This window comes from Alligator sinensis, unplaced genomic scaffold (genome assembly GCF_000455745.1).
Source record: "Alligator sinensis unplaced genomic scaffold, ASM45574v1 scaffold826_1, whole genome shotgun sequence".
Lineage (NCBI taxonomy): Eukaryota > Metazoa > Chordata > Crocodylia > Alligatoridae > Alligator > Alligator sinensis.
The window spans coordinates 60,806-75,030 of NW_005843410.1; the positions used below are offsets into that span (position 1 = coordinate 60,806).

General features: G+C 42.3%; 1 protein-coding gene across 5 annotated transcripts in view; it reads left to right on the top strand.

Annotated features, from left to right (window-relative positions):
• The first annotated feature begins 11,486 nt into the window (after positions 1–11,486).
• The window catches only part of LOC102381531 (AP-2 complex subunit alpha-2), a 62,595-nt gene continuing 59,856 nt past the window's right edge, over positions 11,487–14,225 (top strand). For all 5 annotated transcript variants that reach the window (XM_025195121.1, XM_025195122.1, XM_025195124.1 and 2 more), the window contains exon 1: positions 11,487–11,544. In XM_025195121.1, coding sequence (XP_025050906.1) covers positions 11,502–11,544 — 43 coding nt within the window. In that variant the 5' untranslated portion in view covers positions 11,487–11,501. The remainder of the gene's footprint in view (positions 11,545–14,225) is intronic.

The following is a 14,225-nucleotide window of genomic DNA, read 5'->3' on the forward strand; positions in this document are numbered from 1 at the left end:
AAAAATAAGAAAAAACAAGGTTATAAGTGGAGTAAAGATATTGGGAGGGGCAGAGGTGCAGTCTGAGGAGTGGCTAGAAAAGGAGTAGATGTGGTTAGGGGAAAGCACACAACCTCTGCTAATTCTGACCCTAAGGATCACTAGCCCAAGGCACACTAAGAATGCAGTTCTGTAGGAATAAACTTTACTGCTTTCATCTACTGGCTTGAAAATACCAGGTCTGGTGGGTTAAAACCTGGGCCCTGGTATCTGATGCCTAGGTTGTCACAAGGTTGGCTGTTCGTTTTAATGACACCTGACCTTGCTTTTAGTTCTTAGGAAGCCTCTTTGATATGAGGCGTCTTAGTGGCCGCAGGTAGAAGCCTGTGTGGGCAAGTCCAGCTAAGCCTAGGAAGAGCAGTCTTGGTACTATAGTAATACAAAATAAATATAGAGGCAATTGAAGAAATACTTCCATGCTCCTTCACAAGATTGCTTAATTGAATGTGTTCACACATTTTCAAGTGACTTGTCTAGTGTGGTGGGAACTTAATTGATACTGCATAAGTACAAAAGTTTGCACACCTTGTGTTTCCATGGGGTACTTCATGAAGCTGTCTTTGATAGGTGGGGGGGGGGAAGCTCAAATTATCATGGTTTCTCTTCCTTCTCAGAAGTTGTACATACACTAACATTGGGTAGGAGAACATTGTTTTCAGTGAAACAAAATTCTTTGGCATGTGGGAAGTAGATCATGGTGCACTATTGCTGTATTTTTTAAAAAAAACAAACAAAACCAAAACCAGCATGTGAACGTAAGTAGAGGGTTTTTTCTTTAATTTAATTGGATAATCCTGCATGACAGCCCTCTCTTCCTCTTGTTTCATTGGTTGTACTAAAGTCTTTCAGAGTAGTGTACATGTGCTATTGGAAACATCCATATGTGTAAAAACTAAAACTTTCTTTTGAGTATTTGGCATGCAACAACCAATTTTCCTCAGTAATGTATTTCCTAAGTAGTGAAAGTATGCTTGGTGGCAAAAATTCCCCTTTCCTGGACAAGAATGTTAATTTGGTTACGCAAGTGCAAGTTGGAAATACTGACGCCTTTTTTTAGGTGTAAGTGGTTACTACCCCTTCTGTAAATTTTTGAAGCTGGATTTTCTTTTCTTTTAAGGTTGAAGGCGCAGAATTGCCTCCCTAGGAAGACATTTTGATCATGTTTTTATCCCCTGAAAGGATGTAGTCTGATCAAAGTCACAACACTACACTTCGAGTAGAGATGTGGTGCGCTTAAGTATAATACAAAGTAGAGGTGTTTCCCTTCCCCGGGGCTTGGGTTCCAAAGCTTACTTTGTTTAATTCTGCTTTGAACGTCCAAGATGACTTGCTGCCTGTAACTTCACCTTGACATACTTGAACTTATGAGAAGGGAGAATGTTTTGGGATAGCTACTGATGCTAATAGTTGCAGATACTTGGTAGGATGTGCCGTCTATACCTTCAAGGCTTTTTTACAAAGATAAGCACTTTGCAGGCAACTGCTGTAGGGCTGTGCAGTCTGTTTCCTTTCAAACTCCCTCCCTGCTGTGCTAGATAATGGATGTTTGCCAGAGTAGGGAAAAGTGAAGTGTGGAATTGGCATCACTCTTTTCTCAAGCTAATGACTTTCTCGGTAAGCAATGCCTAATTCTAACTGTACCTACGAAATACATCCCTATTTCTAACTGTAGCTTTATGCACTATGAAGACTTCCTTTCATTCAACAATAGTGTTGGTGCCAAGGGTTCAAGAACAGCCCTTCAGAGGAACAGTTAAACAAGTTCTGCAGTGGGTACTTCTACCTTTTTAAATCTATAGTTCATCAAAGTATAAAGTGGTCTGTTTAGAGTACTACATTTAAATAAGAGTGCAATGCTTATTGGGTCTTATTCTAACCATGCTGGCATCTCTACCTCTGACTGTAGACTGTCAGAGCTTGAACTTGACTTTTAGGACCTTTATAAGCAAACACTACTAACTGGGTCCATTAGTCTCTTTAGCACCATGCTTTGAACTGCTTTTCATGTGGTCCAAAATGACCTTTGTGTATCCAACTTGGAAACGCCTGTGATACTGGTATGCCTAGGACTTGATCACTTGTCCCTACGTGGTTACAGCTTGTGCTTGCTTTGACAGCTGTGGTATAAAAAGGACTAGCTAGCATGATGAGCAGTAAGTAAATAGTGGCTTGTTTCCAATCCTCCCTACTGGTATCCATTCTGCTTATAAGGACACTCAAGAATAAGGTTAGGCTTCTTTCAAATTGGAGCTAAAATTGCTGTGTGGCAGTTGGTATCCCAACTGTAGCAGATGGTGTATCTATAGCCCCATGGAAAATGGTTATTCTCTCTGTAGCGTGGCTGAAGTCTGCTGCCCTACTTCTTACGTGAAGAACAGAGTTGAATACAGCTGAGTAGCACTTTGCCACCTCAAGTTATCCTGCTATGTAACACTTTTGCCACTTTAACATTATGTAATTCTGTAAATATTTGAAATCCTGCTATTAGTCTTTATTTCCTGCTGTTTGGTTTGGGGTTTTCTTTCGTGTCGTCTTGGAAGAAGGCAAGCAGTCTAGAGATCAGCTGTAGCATTGCTTTCTAGAAGAATAAACATGGTTTGGCATTAAACTTGAACATGCTTTTGGCTTTTAATAACTACTGCTTAGCACAGCAGAACAGTTGGCTGGGACAGGAAAATGAATCTTTGAAAACAAAGCCTATTGGAAAAACTTGAATGTGGAGCTGGGATAATGCCATACTGTTATCCCACCTGATCTTGAACTTGTGTTGCAACCAGCTGAGTTGGCTGTGCCTTTTACCCCAGCATGGTGTCACTTCATCCCTGGCTTGCTTTGCACACTGCTATTAAGCATAAAGAAGCAACACAGTAGCGGTAACTAGAGAGCCTTTAATCACTATCACCTGGCTGGCAGAAAAGTACTGTACATATCCAAATAACTTTAACTGTGTCATAGCAGTTGGATAGTTTTATAACTTTTGCTACACATTGAATCACTGCAGTTTCCATAAGAGTCAATCATCAGTTGCCACACAGATACCCCTGAAAGGTGTACTCTATTTCACTACTTTGTACTAATATAGTTGCCCCTCATTGTTAAACCTCCCTTTAAATGTATCCACCCTGGAACCAGATGTCATTTGATTTACTTTCTGTTGGCAGTCGCTTAATTCAAGGATGGCTTGTTGGGTCTTGGTTCATAATTGCAAGACTGGAAGGGTCCTCAGAAGATTATTGGGTCCAGCCCCCCTGCACCAGACAGGAAAGACAACTGGGGTCAGATGATCCCAGCAAGGTGACCATCCAGTCTCCTCTTGAAGATTTCCAGGGTAGGTGATTGCAGCTGCATCATCTCTGGAGGGAGCCTATTCCACGCTCTGGTCACCCTGGCTGCGAAGAAGTTTTTCCTAATGTTAAGCCTGAAACTAGTCTTCCAGGAGTTTATGGCCATTATTCCTGGTTATCCCCGAGGGCGCCCTAGTCAACAGTTGTTCACTGAGCCCTTGATGTATGCCCCTGATGTAGCGGTAAGCCATTATCAAGTCCCCTCTCAGCCTTCTCTTTTTTTCAGGCTGAAGAGTCCCAGGTCCCTTGAGGTGACTTAAGTCCAATCCTTGAACCATAGGTCTGTCTGCATAAGTTGCAGGCCTTTCTGTAGGAGGAAGTAGGTCAAAGGCTGGGATTTCTTTCCTTTTCCTTCCTCCATTCTGTCATCTTTGCTTTGAGTGGGCAGTCACTTGGTTGAAGATGTAATGTCATTGGAGGTGGTTAGCAGCCAGTCCTTGTATCTTCCAGGTGTAAGCGCCTTGGAACTCCCAACATATATTTTGGGTAGCTCAACTGATGTTTATTTTTAAGGAAGGCCAGAAACTTTCAACAGGCCTATCTCCAGTTTCATACTGGAGCACTGAGCCAAACGTATGGCTCTCTTACCTAAGGTGCAACTCATCCTCTTCCTCTTTCATGCCTGTCCTTCCTGAACAGTTTGGAGCACTGTCATGGACGGGTATAGTCATGTGAGCTTCCAAGTCTCTGTTACTCCAATCAAGTCATAGCTCCATGACATGTGAGGACTTCCAGTTCTTCCTGCTTGTTTTCCAGGCTCTATGCATTTGTGTACAGGCACATGAGGTAACTTATCAATAAGGAAAACTCTTTCCTAGGGGTACACTTCTTCTGAAAAGAACGACTGGATACACAGAAAAGAAAAAAAATGCTGACTTCCTGCCCCTGGGGCAGGGAGGGGGCTGGACTCAATGATCCTTTGGGGTCCCTTTCAGCCCGAATGTCTATGAAAAGGGAAGGGGTTGAAACTTGTTAGGAACCTGCTTTTGCTGCAGCCACTTCCTGGTTTTTGGCTCTGCACAAAGCACTTGGGGCAGCTTCATCTATCTGTGGTAGCCACAGTTGAGGCCCTCATGCCTTGGCACGCCTCTGGTGAGAACTACTGGCCTACACTTCCCATATCTTCCTTTTGTGATCAGTTGTGGTCCACAGAGTTCTCTTTCTACAGTAGATCTATTGTGTACAAAAGGAAACGCATGCTATCTTAGCAAAGGTGAAACATTTGAGATTTGAATTTATAGCTTGACTCTGCAGTTTCATAACTCATTAGATTAAGTAGCAGGTGTCATTACTATTGTACCTCCCTGGAGGTGACATTAAAGAAAGCAGCATTTAAAGGAGGATAGCTGTCCTTCAGCTTTCTTCATTCTAAGGGTGACTGTGCTATTTCAGGGTCAGTCTGAGTCCAGTGGCTGTAAAATCTTGAATAGTTGAAAGATCTGCATGTGCATGTCACTTTAATTTAAAGTTTAGCAAAGGCAAATGAAATGCATGTGGCCACTTGTAGCTATACAAAGTGGTTAATGGAACTGATCACTGGAAGGTGACAAGCTAACTAATTCCAACACGGGGAAACAGTCGCTTTGATTTTTGGTAACCTACTTTCTGCCAGGCTTATGTCCAATTTGTTTAGTTATACTGAGCATCCAAAATGGAGCTTTAAAACCTTTCCTGCAACTCTTGCCTCCTGTCTTGCTCAGTGGTCCTCTCTTGCTGGTTTGTAGTACAGTACATGTAGAAGAGATTATGATTCATACAAGCTCAGCTTAGTATTAGGCGAGTGGGCTTTTAATTACTTGAAAATAAAGTATCAGTGTTAATTCTTGGATTCCCCAAAGCACAGTTCTTGACCTTCAGTGTCTAGAGCTTTTTAGTTGGTCTATAGTTCAGTTTAGGTTGTAATCAAATCTAATAATACAGCATGCCACCCATCTCTGCACTGAGTCTGCAAGTAGAACGCTTAAACTAGAATCCTTGTCAGCTGCCAAATACAAACAACTGATTTTGATAGTTTAAAGGAACTAAATGTTCTTTGACAGGTTCGTTGGTTTATGGTCAAATAGTGCTAATTCTCTTGGATGTTGTTAAGATGTATTGTTTTTAACACACTTGCGACATCTAGGTGCCTTTTCACTGTGCAACTGCACTTTTAAAACAACTGGTCCACAAAGACTTAAATTTTTACATTTTTGTGGTGGTATGTGGCTGAATTATAACTTTTTTCCTTTAGGTCAGTGGTTCTTAACCTCTTTAGTTAGGGCACCTGCTCTACCTCCACCATTTCTTTTTGTTTTGTTTTGTTTTGTTTTTTTAAATGTGACAGTGAATTGGACCATGGTATGCTTGTACTTTGCCCAGCCTATGGAGTATGTCTGTCTTAGACATAAGACAGACATACACTCTGCCTGACTTCAGAATAACATGACTAATTACCTCCCTCCCCTCAATCTTGTGTGTAGGAGTGAAATGGTTCAAGTAGCGGTAGGATGTTTGCATTGACACGCACACCGACCTTCCTATGATCTGGCTTGCTTTTGAGCAAACTTCATTTTCCTACACGTTTTAGGATCTGCGAAGCCACTGCAGCCTTCATTCAGCAATTTTAACTTGAATGCCGTCAGTATTATAACTTCTCATACAGTTCTTGTAAGTGATCGCTTTATATAATATGATCAAACACTCACTTTTTATTGGTGGGAAGTGAACCTTCGCCCTTCAGCACTGCAGCACAATCTGTTCTACTGGAACTCGAGAGCAAAACTAAATGACACACAGAGCACGCTACCTCTGACTCCGGAACGGCCATAAGTGGATGTGTATATGCTAAAACATGGGATTTAAATACACATGTTACGGTAGCATAATTTTCAGATCTAACAATTTTTTTGAGGCTAAGTGTATTGGTGGTAGATGTAGGGTGGCTAGGTCTGTTATCATAAACATGGGCTCTACTCCTAGTCTGTCTAACCACAGTGGGGCATAAGACCTGCTCACTAAGAATTGAAGGGCACAAAACTGAAAGGGTATGTTGCGTTGTACTCTTTGCTCATGTCCCAGGCAGAAGTTATCAGAAGGCTAAGAAGGTGTAAATGCCTGGTCTGGGCGAGTTAAGAAATTCTGCCTTCTCTCTTTTTTTTCTGAACTTCGCATTGGCAGCTGATGTAATTCAAATGTTGGGTGTTTTAACCTCCTAAAAGTTATTAAAACGTTCTCCCTTGAGTGTGCCAAACTACGGCAGAATATATTTGGTCCTGTGGCTGTTCTTAGCGGGAGTTGACACACTGTTTTTCTTTTTTATATTTGTACTACTACTTCAGTGTTGGGCAGATTTGGCATACTCTGTAGCAGGGGTGGGCATTTACTTGGGACTGAGGGCCACATGGTTGAGTTCTGGTGAGCTGTTGCAGACTGGAGCGGCATTCCCACCCTCTCCGCAACTTCTCACCAAAACTAAAGTGGCTCTGCTTCCTGCTTGGTTGGGATCATGAGGTGGTGAGGTGCAGGGCCAGGGCAGAACTGTGATCTGCTGCCTGTATGTTGCTGTGACGGACTGGTTCTGCAGGCAGAGGTGTGTGGGGAGTGGACCACAACTCTGCCCTGCTGCCCAAGGATCCTGGGGCCTCTGTAGAGCAGGGGTGGGCAAAATGCGGCCTGGGGGCTGGGTGTGGCCCGCCAGGCCATTCTGTCTGCCCTGCGGGGCCCCTAAAAATTTAGAAAATTTAATATTTTTATCTGCCCTGGGCTGCCTGTCATGTGGCCCTTGATGGTTTGCCAAAACTCAGTTGGCAGCCCTCTGCCCAAAATAATTGCCCGCCCCTGCTGCAGAGATTATCTGGGAACTATGCAGATGGGGAGTGTGTATGGGATAGATGCAGCTCTGCCTGCCTACAGCCCTGGGTCCAGCTCTGGAAACTTGGGGCGGTGATGGTGGGGCCAGGGCCTGGGGCAGAACTGCACTCTCTTCCCTGCATTCCCCTGCCTGCAGAACTGGCACCTGTCACAGGGCTGTATAGGAAGTGGATTGCAGCTCTGGCCTGGGCATCGGCTCTATGCCATCACCTTGTGAACCCAGGTTCAACTGCCTGTCCTGCTCCTGAGCACAGCTCCCTGTCTGCCCACTGCCCCATCCCATCTGCCTGGCCATGTGCCTTGCCTGTATAGGTCCCACTGCTGGTGGTGGATGTGGAGCAGACAGTCCAGGCTGCTTGGTTAGCAGGGCTCAGACTGCCTCTGTGACTGGGCTGGGCGGGATTGAGGGACCCACCACAGGCTGGGCAGAACCCCTTGGTGGGCTGGATTTGGCCTCTGTGCTGTATGTTGCCCACCCCTGCTCTATATTGTAGGGGAAACTACTACTTTTTTCCTTTTGATTTGTACTCTGTACTGAACTAGTAGCCTGAAAACTGCATATTAAGAACAATCAGATGTATACCAGGAATCTCATTCATCCATTCAAAGAATTTTTTCTTGTTTTGCTTGAGGATACTCTTTAATCTGTGCGCTTCCAACATGCAAAGAAGTTTTAGATGGCAAAACCCATCTTCATACTAATGCTGGCAGAGTTCTGTCAGCTGAAGATGACTTTCTGGGCAGTTACTAAATAGCTGGTAGAATTGCAAAACAGTTTCCTGTTCTTTTTATCTTTAACAAATAAATAAACTTGCTATACACTAGTCTTCAATAAACTTGTACAAAACCAGTAAGACATTAAAGGAATGCCTTTATTAAAAAAATACTAATTTTAACTGGAATAATCAGTGTATTGAGCAAGCAGATAATTTGGAGAAGTCATGAGTCTGACTCTCGTGGGATAGAGAAAATAGTGCAGCTGCTCATTAACAATATGGATAATCTGTGGCTGAGACCAACATTTTTATATAAGTTTTATACAGGTATATGATATTGGTGCTCAATCCTTAGGCTCTGGTGCTTTGTCATCCAGCTGGCAGATTTATGGTAGGGTCCCATGGGCTATGGCCCTATGTTAGGTTGGATGTACAGGGATAGAGTGGGGCCCAGTCCCAGCATGTGGGGGTGGTGCAGGGCTGATCCAGGCATGGGGGGCCAAAAGGCTGAGCCCCACTGGTGTATGGCCATGGACTTGTATGAAGACGCACTTTAAGTTTTTTTTGTAAGAGGGACCACACTTGCTTCTTCTGGCTCTTGCTATACACTTGTAAAGCTTCAAGGATTTGGAGCAATTGCATTAAACGGTTTAAAAAGCTTAAGCTAAAAGAAGTAGTTTCTCATTTGAGACTGTAATCTGTCCTCCCCGAAAGGTGCTGACATCTCACATTCCTAAGTGGAAGGGTGGTTGTATTAAAATACTTGTAGCAGTTGATTTACTAGGGAAACAAAGAACCCAGTTTCTAAACATGAATCTAAAGGGCAGAAATTTCTTCTTGAAACGTTCTTTAAGGACGGAGAATAGTTTTGTGGTTAAAGCACAGAACTTAAGGCCTGACTGATTCTCAAACAGAGACCAAGTAACTAATCATCCGTTTCTTCTATCTGGTTAAAAGTTCTATCTTGCAATGTTGGTTTAAAAAGCAACTAGCTGAAGTGTGGCAAAATTCTTAATTTGAAAGCTATGGAAGCTGTATTCGCAACAGTCCTAAATTTATTGATGGACCCAAGCACTTTTTGCATCTTGAATTTTGGTCTAAATTTTACATTTATAAAACAAGGTTTGTCTCTAACGGGTGCTTTACCTGCTGCTTCTCATAGTAACATTTTAAGGTTACTGCCAGATAAAATATGGAACAGAATAGTGATCTTGCACACAGTTCAGTGTTCTGTGGTGCCTAGCTATCTAAATTAACTTTTCAAAGGAAGTAAAATGTCTTCATTCAGTGACTCACCATTTTATTAGAACACTGACCTTCAAAACGTATAAGGTGTGGGTGGGTGGGGAGGGTTGCTTTGTTTGTTTTTTTGAGAGGTAGTTAGCTGTGTTAGTCTGAAATCGGGCAGAAGGCATGGTGGTTGTCCACCTTTATGCTGTGCATGAGATTTAGTCTATAAGCTTTTGTAAGTAGTGGCTTATTCCATCAAATTCTATCTGATGGAGTAAGCTGCTCCTTATGAAAAGCTTATGCATCCCTGATTCAGTTTTTATATGGTGCAAATCTACTGTCTTCTACCTTCTGTTACTAATTATTGACACTTCTGGTCACAAAAAAAAAAAAGTAGAAAAACATGGAAGTGAGCCCTATAGCTGAAAATAGGACTGACCTACAGATAATCTTTTTTTAAGGGGGTTTATTGCTAGGGAAACTTCAGTGCAGAAACAGACAAACACTGTTATTTATAATAATTAGCCATAATTGTAATCCCATATTCGGAGAACACCTTGCTCTTAATTCATCCCTGTTCTGATCTTGAATTGAACTCATGCTGAAATTTAGTCCACAGTCAGGCTTGCATTACAGGAGGTTGTAACATGTATTGTTATAATACAAACAGTCTTATAAGAATAGGTGCTGCTGACTTTTTTTTTTTTTTTTTTTATAGCTAGCATGCTGTGTATTGCCTCTACACAGATCTTGTAAGGTTGTCAAAGGTGTTGCTCAGTCTTATTGTTAACACTAAAGGAAAACTTCAAGTGTGTGGGGGTTGGTTGTTCTCCCCCACCCTATTTTCTTCCCACCCCACTCTTCTGCAAAGCTCTTCATCTCTTCTCAACCTGAAGGCAGAACTAATAGTGCTCCACTAGCATGGTGTTAGAGCCCAGACATTGAAATGCTGCTCAGAAATACTAAACTTCTATGAGCAAGAGAAAAAATATTGCAATTTGTAACAGGAACTGCACTTTAATTTCTTATATTTTATTGACATTCATAATGTTCCTAACTTACCCCTCTTGTTCTTGAACTCATGGTCTCCTTATTGGTGACTACAGAGTTTTGAGGAATGCTGAGTGGTGTAACTTGCATTAAAATCCAACTAAAAACTATTTATGTACAAATAAAAGGTATAGGTAGTGGACATTCAAATCAAATGGACATGAAAAGACTAATATAAACTAGCCTTCTGATACTAGCTAAGGATTTAAAAGATCTTCCCAAAAGGGACTAATATCAAAGCAATGGTATTGAAGTCTCAAGATGGTAAATCTAACTCTGATATGCTATGGAGGGTCATAGAAAAGTGGCAGAGAAATGGCAGAAGTAACTGAATTTACTCACTGCTATCCCAGTTCTAGGAGTAATTGAGGTATTCTCACCACTGCTAAGATGCTAGCTTGTGTGCTTTGACAACTTGAATTTCAGCTTGGAAGGGAACAAATTTCTGGGCGAAAACTATTGCAAAATAAACTTGCTAAATACACTCTTTGGACTGGGTTATTTTAAATCCTAACAACTTTTTTCCAGTGTGTGTAGATTTTTGGTTAAGTTCAAGGGTATCTTAAAGACGGTGGTGGTTCAGGATGTTGAAGATGTTGCCTTGGCTGTGTGGCGGCAGTGTTAGTCTAAAATGTTTGTAGCTATGATGTTTCATGCATTCTCTGCCGAGACTTGTCTGCTTAAGTAATGCTCTTTGTAAAGCTCTGGGGGGAAATTACTGAATAGAAAGCCTCACTTAAATATGCAGTAATGGGGACAGCTATTGATGTGCAGATAGGGTAATAGACTCAATTGTGGGACGAGTCAAAACAAATAAATATTTACAACAATAGGTGGTACAGAGCCAGAGTGCCAAAGCAGCAATGTGTGTATTGTTGATGCAGAGCTGTGTATTGATACCCACTTATTCCTTTTAATCATTCTGGCAGAGGTATCTGCTTAAGCTAAGTAAAGTGCACAGCTTCAGTTCTTCTTTTTAATTTTTTTTTTTTTTTTTAAGCTTACCTGCCCATCTAATTCTACCCCAAGCCTGCCCCTCCAACTTAAAAGTAATGGTGATATTATTTAAGTGTTTTCCAGCCTTTTTTCTTTGATCTACCCAGTCATTTCTTGTTGAAGGCTCCTTCCTTGAATTTTCAGGCAAATAATGTTGTTTTGTTACTGCTCTCTGCCTCTCTTCTTCCTGTTGCAGGCTGCTAGACTCATGTGGATCACTGAATTTGGGAATTGGTTTACTGTACAACCTGTTCATACAGCACCATGATTGCTTTAAATGGTGGTTGGTTTTGTGGTGGGAGGCACTGAGCCATTGATAGGTACGTTTCATCAGAAGGTTGTACTTGCCTTGTGAAAGGTTGATATGGTACTAGGCTGTACTAATAGGAGGATCACTTGCAGATTAAGGGAAGTAATTTTATCTTGCTTTATTCAGTACTAGTGAGGCCTCACCTGGAATAGTGTCCAGTTTTGGGGTCTCGTCAAGAAAGACGTGGGCAGATCAGAAATTCGAGCAGAGAGCAAACAAATTGATTTTAGAAGTGTGAGAAACATGCCTTCTCAGGACAGACTGGAAGAACTAGAGTTATTTAGTTTGGAAGAGAGAAGACTGGGGTGGGGATAGAATTTTTGATGAAGTCTCCAAATACTGGAAGGATGGTGTTACAGATACCTTCTTCCCCTCCCCCAATGGGTGCTTGCTTGGGACCTCTCCAGTCTTGTTTGGTCTCTGAGTGCCCCCTGAAGCCAGCCTAGGTTTTGATTCCAGAGTAGGGGGAGAGTCCCGAGTCTTTCCAGCTCCTGAGACCCTGGCCATTTGGCTCCCAACCCTCTAGCTTTGTGGCCTTGCCTCCTAGGAGCTTCCTTCCTGGACTCATCTCTTGATATGGAAAAGCATATTCCAAAGTTCCAAGCAGACAAACAGCTCCTCATTAATAAAGGTGCTTATTGGAGCAAAAAACACCCAGTCTGCTGTTCTCTGCCCCCTCCAGAGGGTTAAGCAGCCCCTCTGTCCCCAGTCCAGTCCTTAGTCCAGAGCTCCCCCAAGTTTAGCTCTTGGAAGTTCACAAGCCCCAAACTACCGTCCTATCCCCCACCTTGTTGTTACATTAACAGAGCCTTTAAAATGTCCCATGCTGGAGGTCCACATGGTCTCCTCCCATACTAGGGCTGCTCTGAGACTTAGTAGAGACTGACCCTTCATTTCCCCCTGCACAAACTGGTCAAACTGAGGTATGAACAATGAATACAACACAAATCAATCTATGAACAGATTTTAAAACAGAAATATTATAATAAAACCCTAGTCTGTCACAGGTAGCTATAAAGATGGTGATGGACTAGTTCAGGGGTAGGCAACCCCTGGCACATGTGCCAGAGCATGGCATGCAGAGGCATCTGGCTTTGCACTTGCACCTCGGTGAAGGGGCCAGGGCTGTGCTGCTACAACCAGAGATTGGGTCCCTTGCCATCTGGCCCTGATGTGCTAACGGCTTACAAGTTGGGGTTGTTGGTGTTTGGCACTCAGGAAAAATGTTGCTGACACCTGGACTAGTCTGTGTTGCTGCAGGGGAGAGGACAAGGAGTTTTTTTTGTCTTGCATTGCAGCAAGGAAAATTCTTAGTTTGGGTAACAAAAGACTTCCTGATTGAGGGTGGTGAAGCCTTGGAACAGACTACCCACAAAGGTTGCGGTGTCTCCATCCTTCCATGTCTCCAAAGCAGTTTAGACAAATGCTTTACTGGGATAGTAGAGTCATGGATGATCCTGCTTTGAGCCACTGTTGGACTAAATGACCTGAGGTCTCTTGTAGCCTTACTGTTCCAAATAGAGGTAAGGGAAACCAGCCTTCACTGCTTCTACCTAAAAATGAAGCATCAGCTAATTTTCCAGCAGGGTAACAAGGTCAACAATTGGTATAATGCCAATTGTGTATTGCATGTTTATGAAGCTTGAATAGTTTTGTGTAGCTAGGAAAAAGTTGCATCATTTTAGTGGCAAAATACAACCAGTCTTTATGAATAACTGTGGGTGGTTTTCTTCCCTGCCCTGTTAAGCAGAAAATATTTGTATGCCTATTCTTGGAAAACAAATGTTGTGAAGTACAAATTGTACTGGTAAGGCAGTTTCCTATTAATATGGTCTGAACTTAATCCTTCTACAGCAGTATTTTATACTCTTGCATGCAAACGTTCTGTTGGCTTGTGACTGTCCTTTTTTGAACTATGCTACAGCCTTGTTCTTCATTTGTTAGGTTGATATATAGAATTTTTCTGCTCAGTTTTCCTAGTTATTATGCTTAGAACAGGTCACGAGTTTCTCTTACTAGACTGTAAAGAAACAAAGATGTCCTTTTTAAGCAAGTCCTCTGATTAAAAATTTCATACCACTTAGCCTTACCTTAGCAGCCTTTGAGTGCAATAGCTCTAATATTGCCTATCCACTAACAGATAATCAATTTGAAAGCTGTGTGTATTAAGGACTTAATGGTAGGAGGTCTTTTGCAATGGCATAACTGAATTCCTCAGGGACCTTTGAGGGTAATGCCAGTCTGACTAAATGGAAAAACTAAAAAGAAAAGCCACAGCCCTATGTTGGTGACTCTGTTTTTAGGTTTTTAATCTGTTAAAATGCCTACGTTCTCGGAGTTTTTGGTTGTAGCCGTGTTAGTCTAAGGACATAGGCAGGTAAGGTTCTTTGAGTGGATGTGATATCTTTTATTAGACCACCTGAGTAGTTAGAACAAAGTTTTTAGCCAGCTTTTGGGTGAAGTCACCCTTCTTTAGGCATAGGGAGTCTCTGCTGGTCTGAGACTCCACACTTCTAGCTTCTCTCATTCCTTGGAGTCTCAGACCAGCAGAGGTTCCCTGTGCCTGAAGAAGGGTGACTGGTTCTTAGCCAACTTTTGGGCACTCTTTTTCAACTGCTCAGTTGGTCTAATAAAAGATATCACATCCACTCAAAGAACCTTGCCTGACTAAATACTCTGACCCATTCCTGC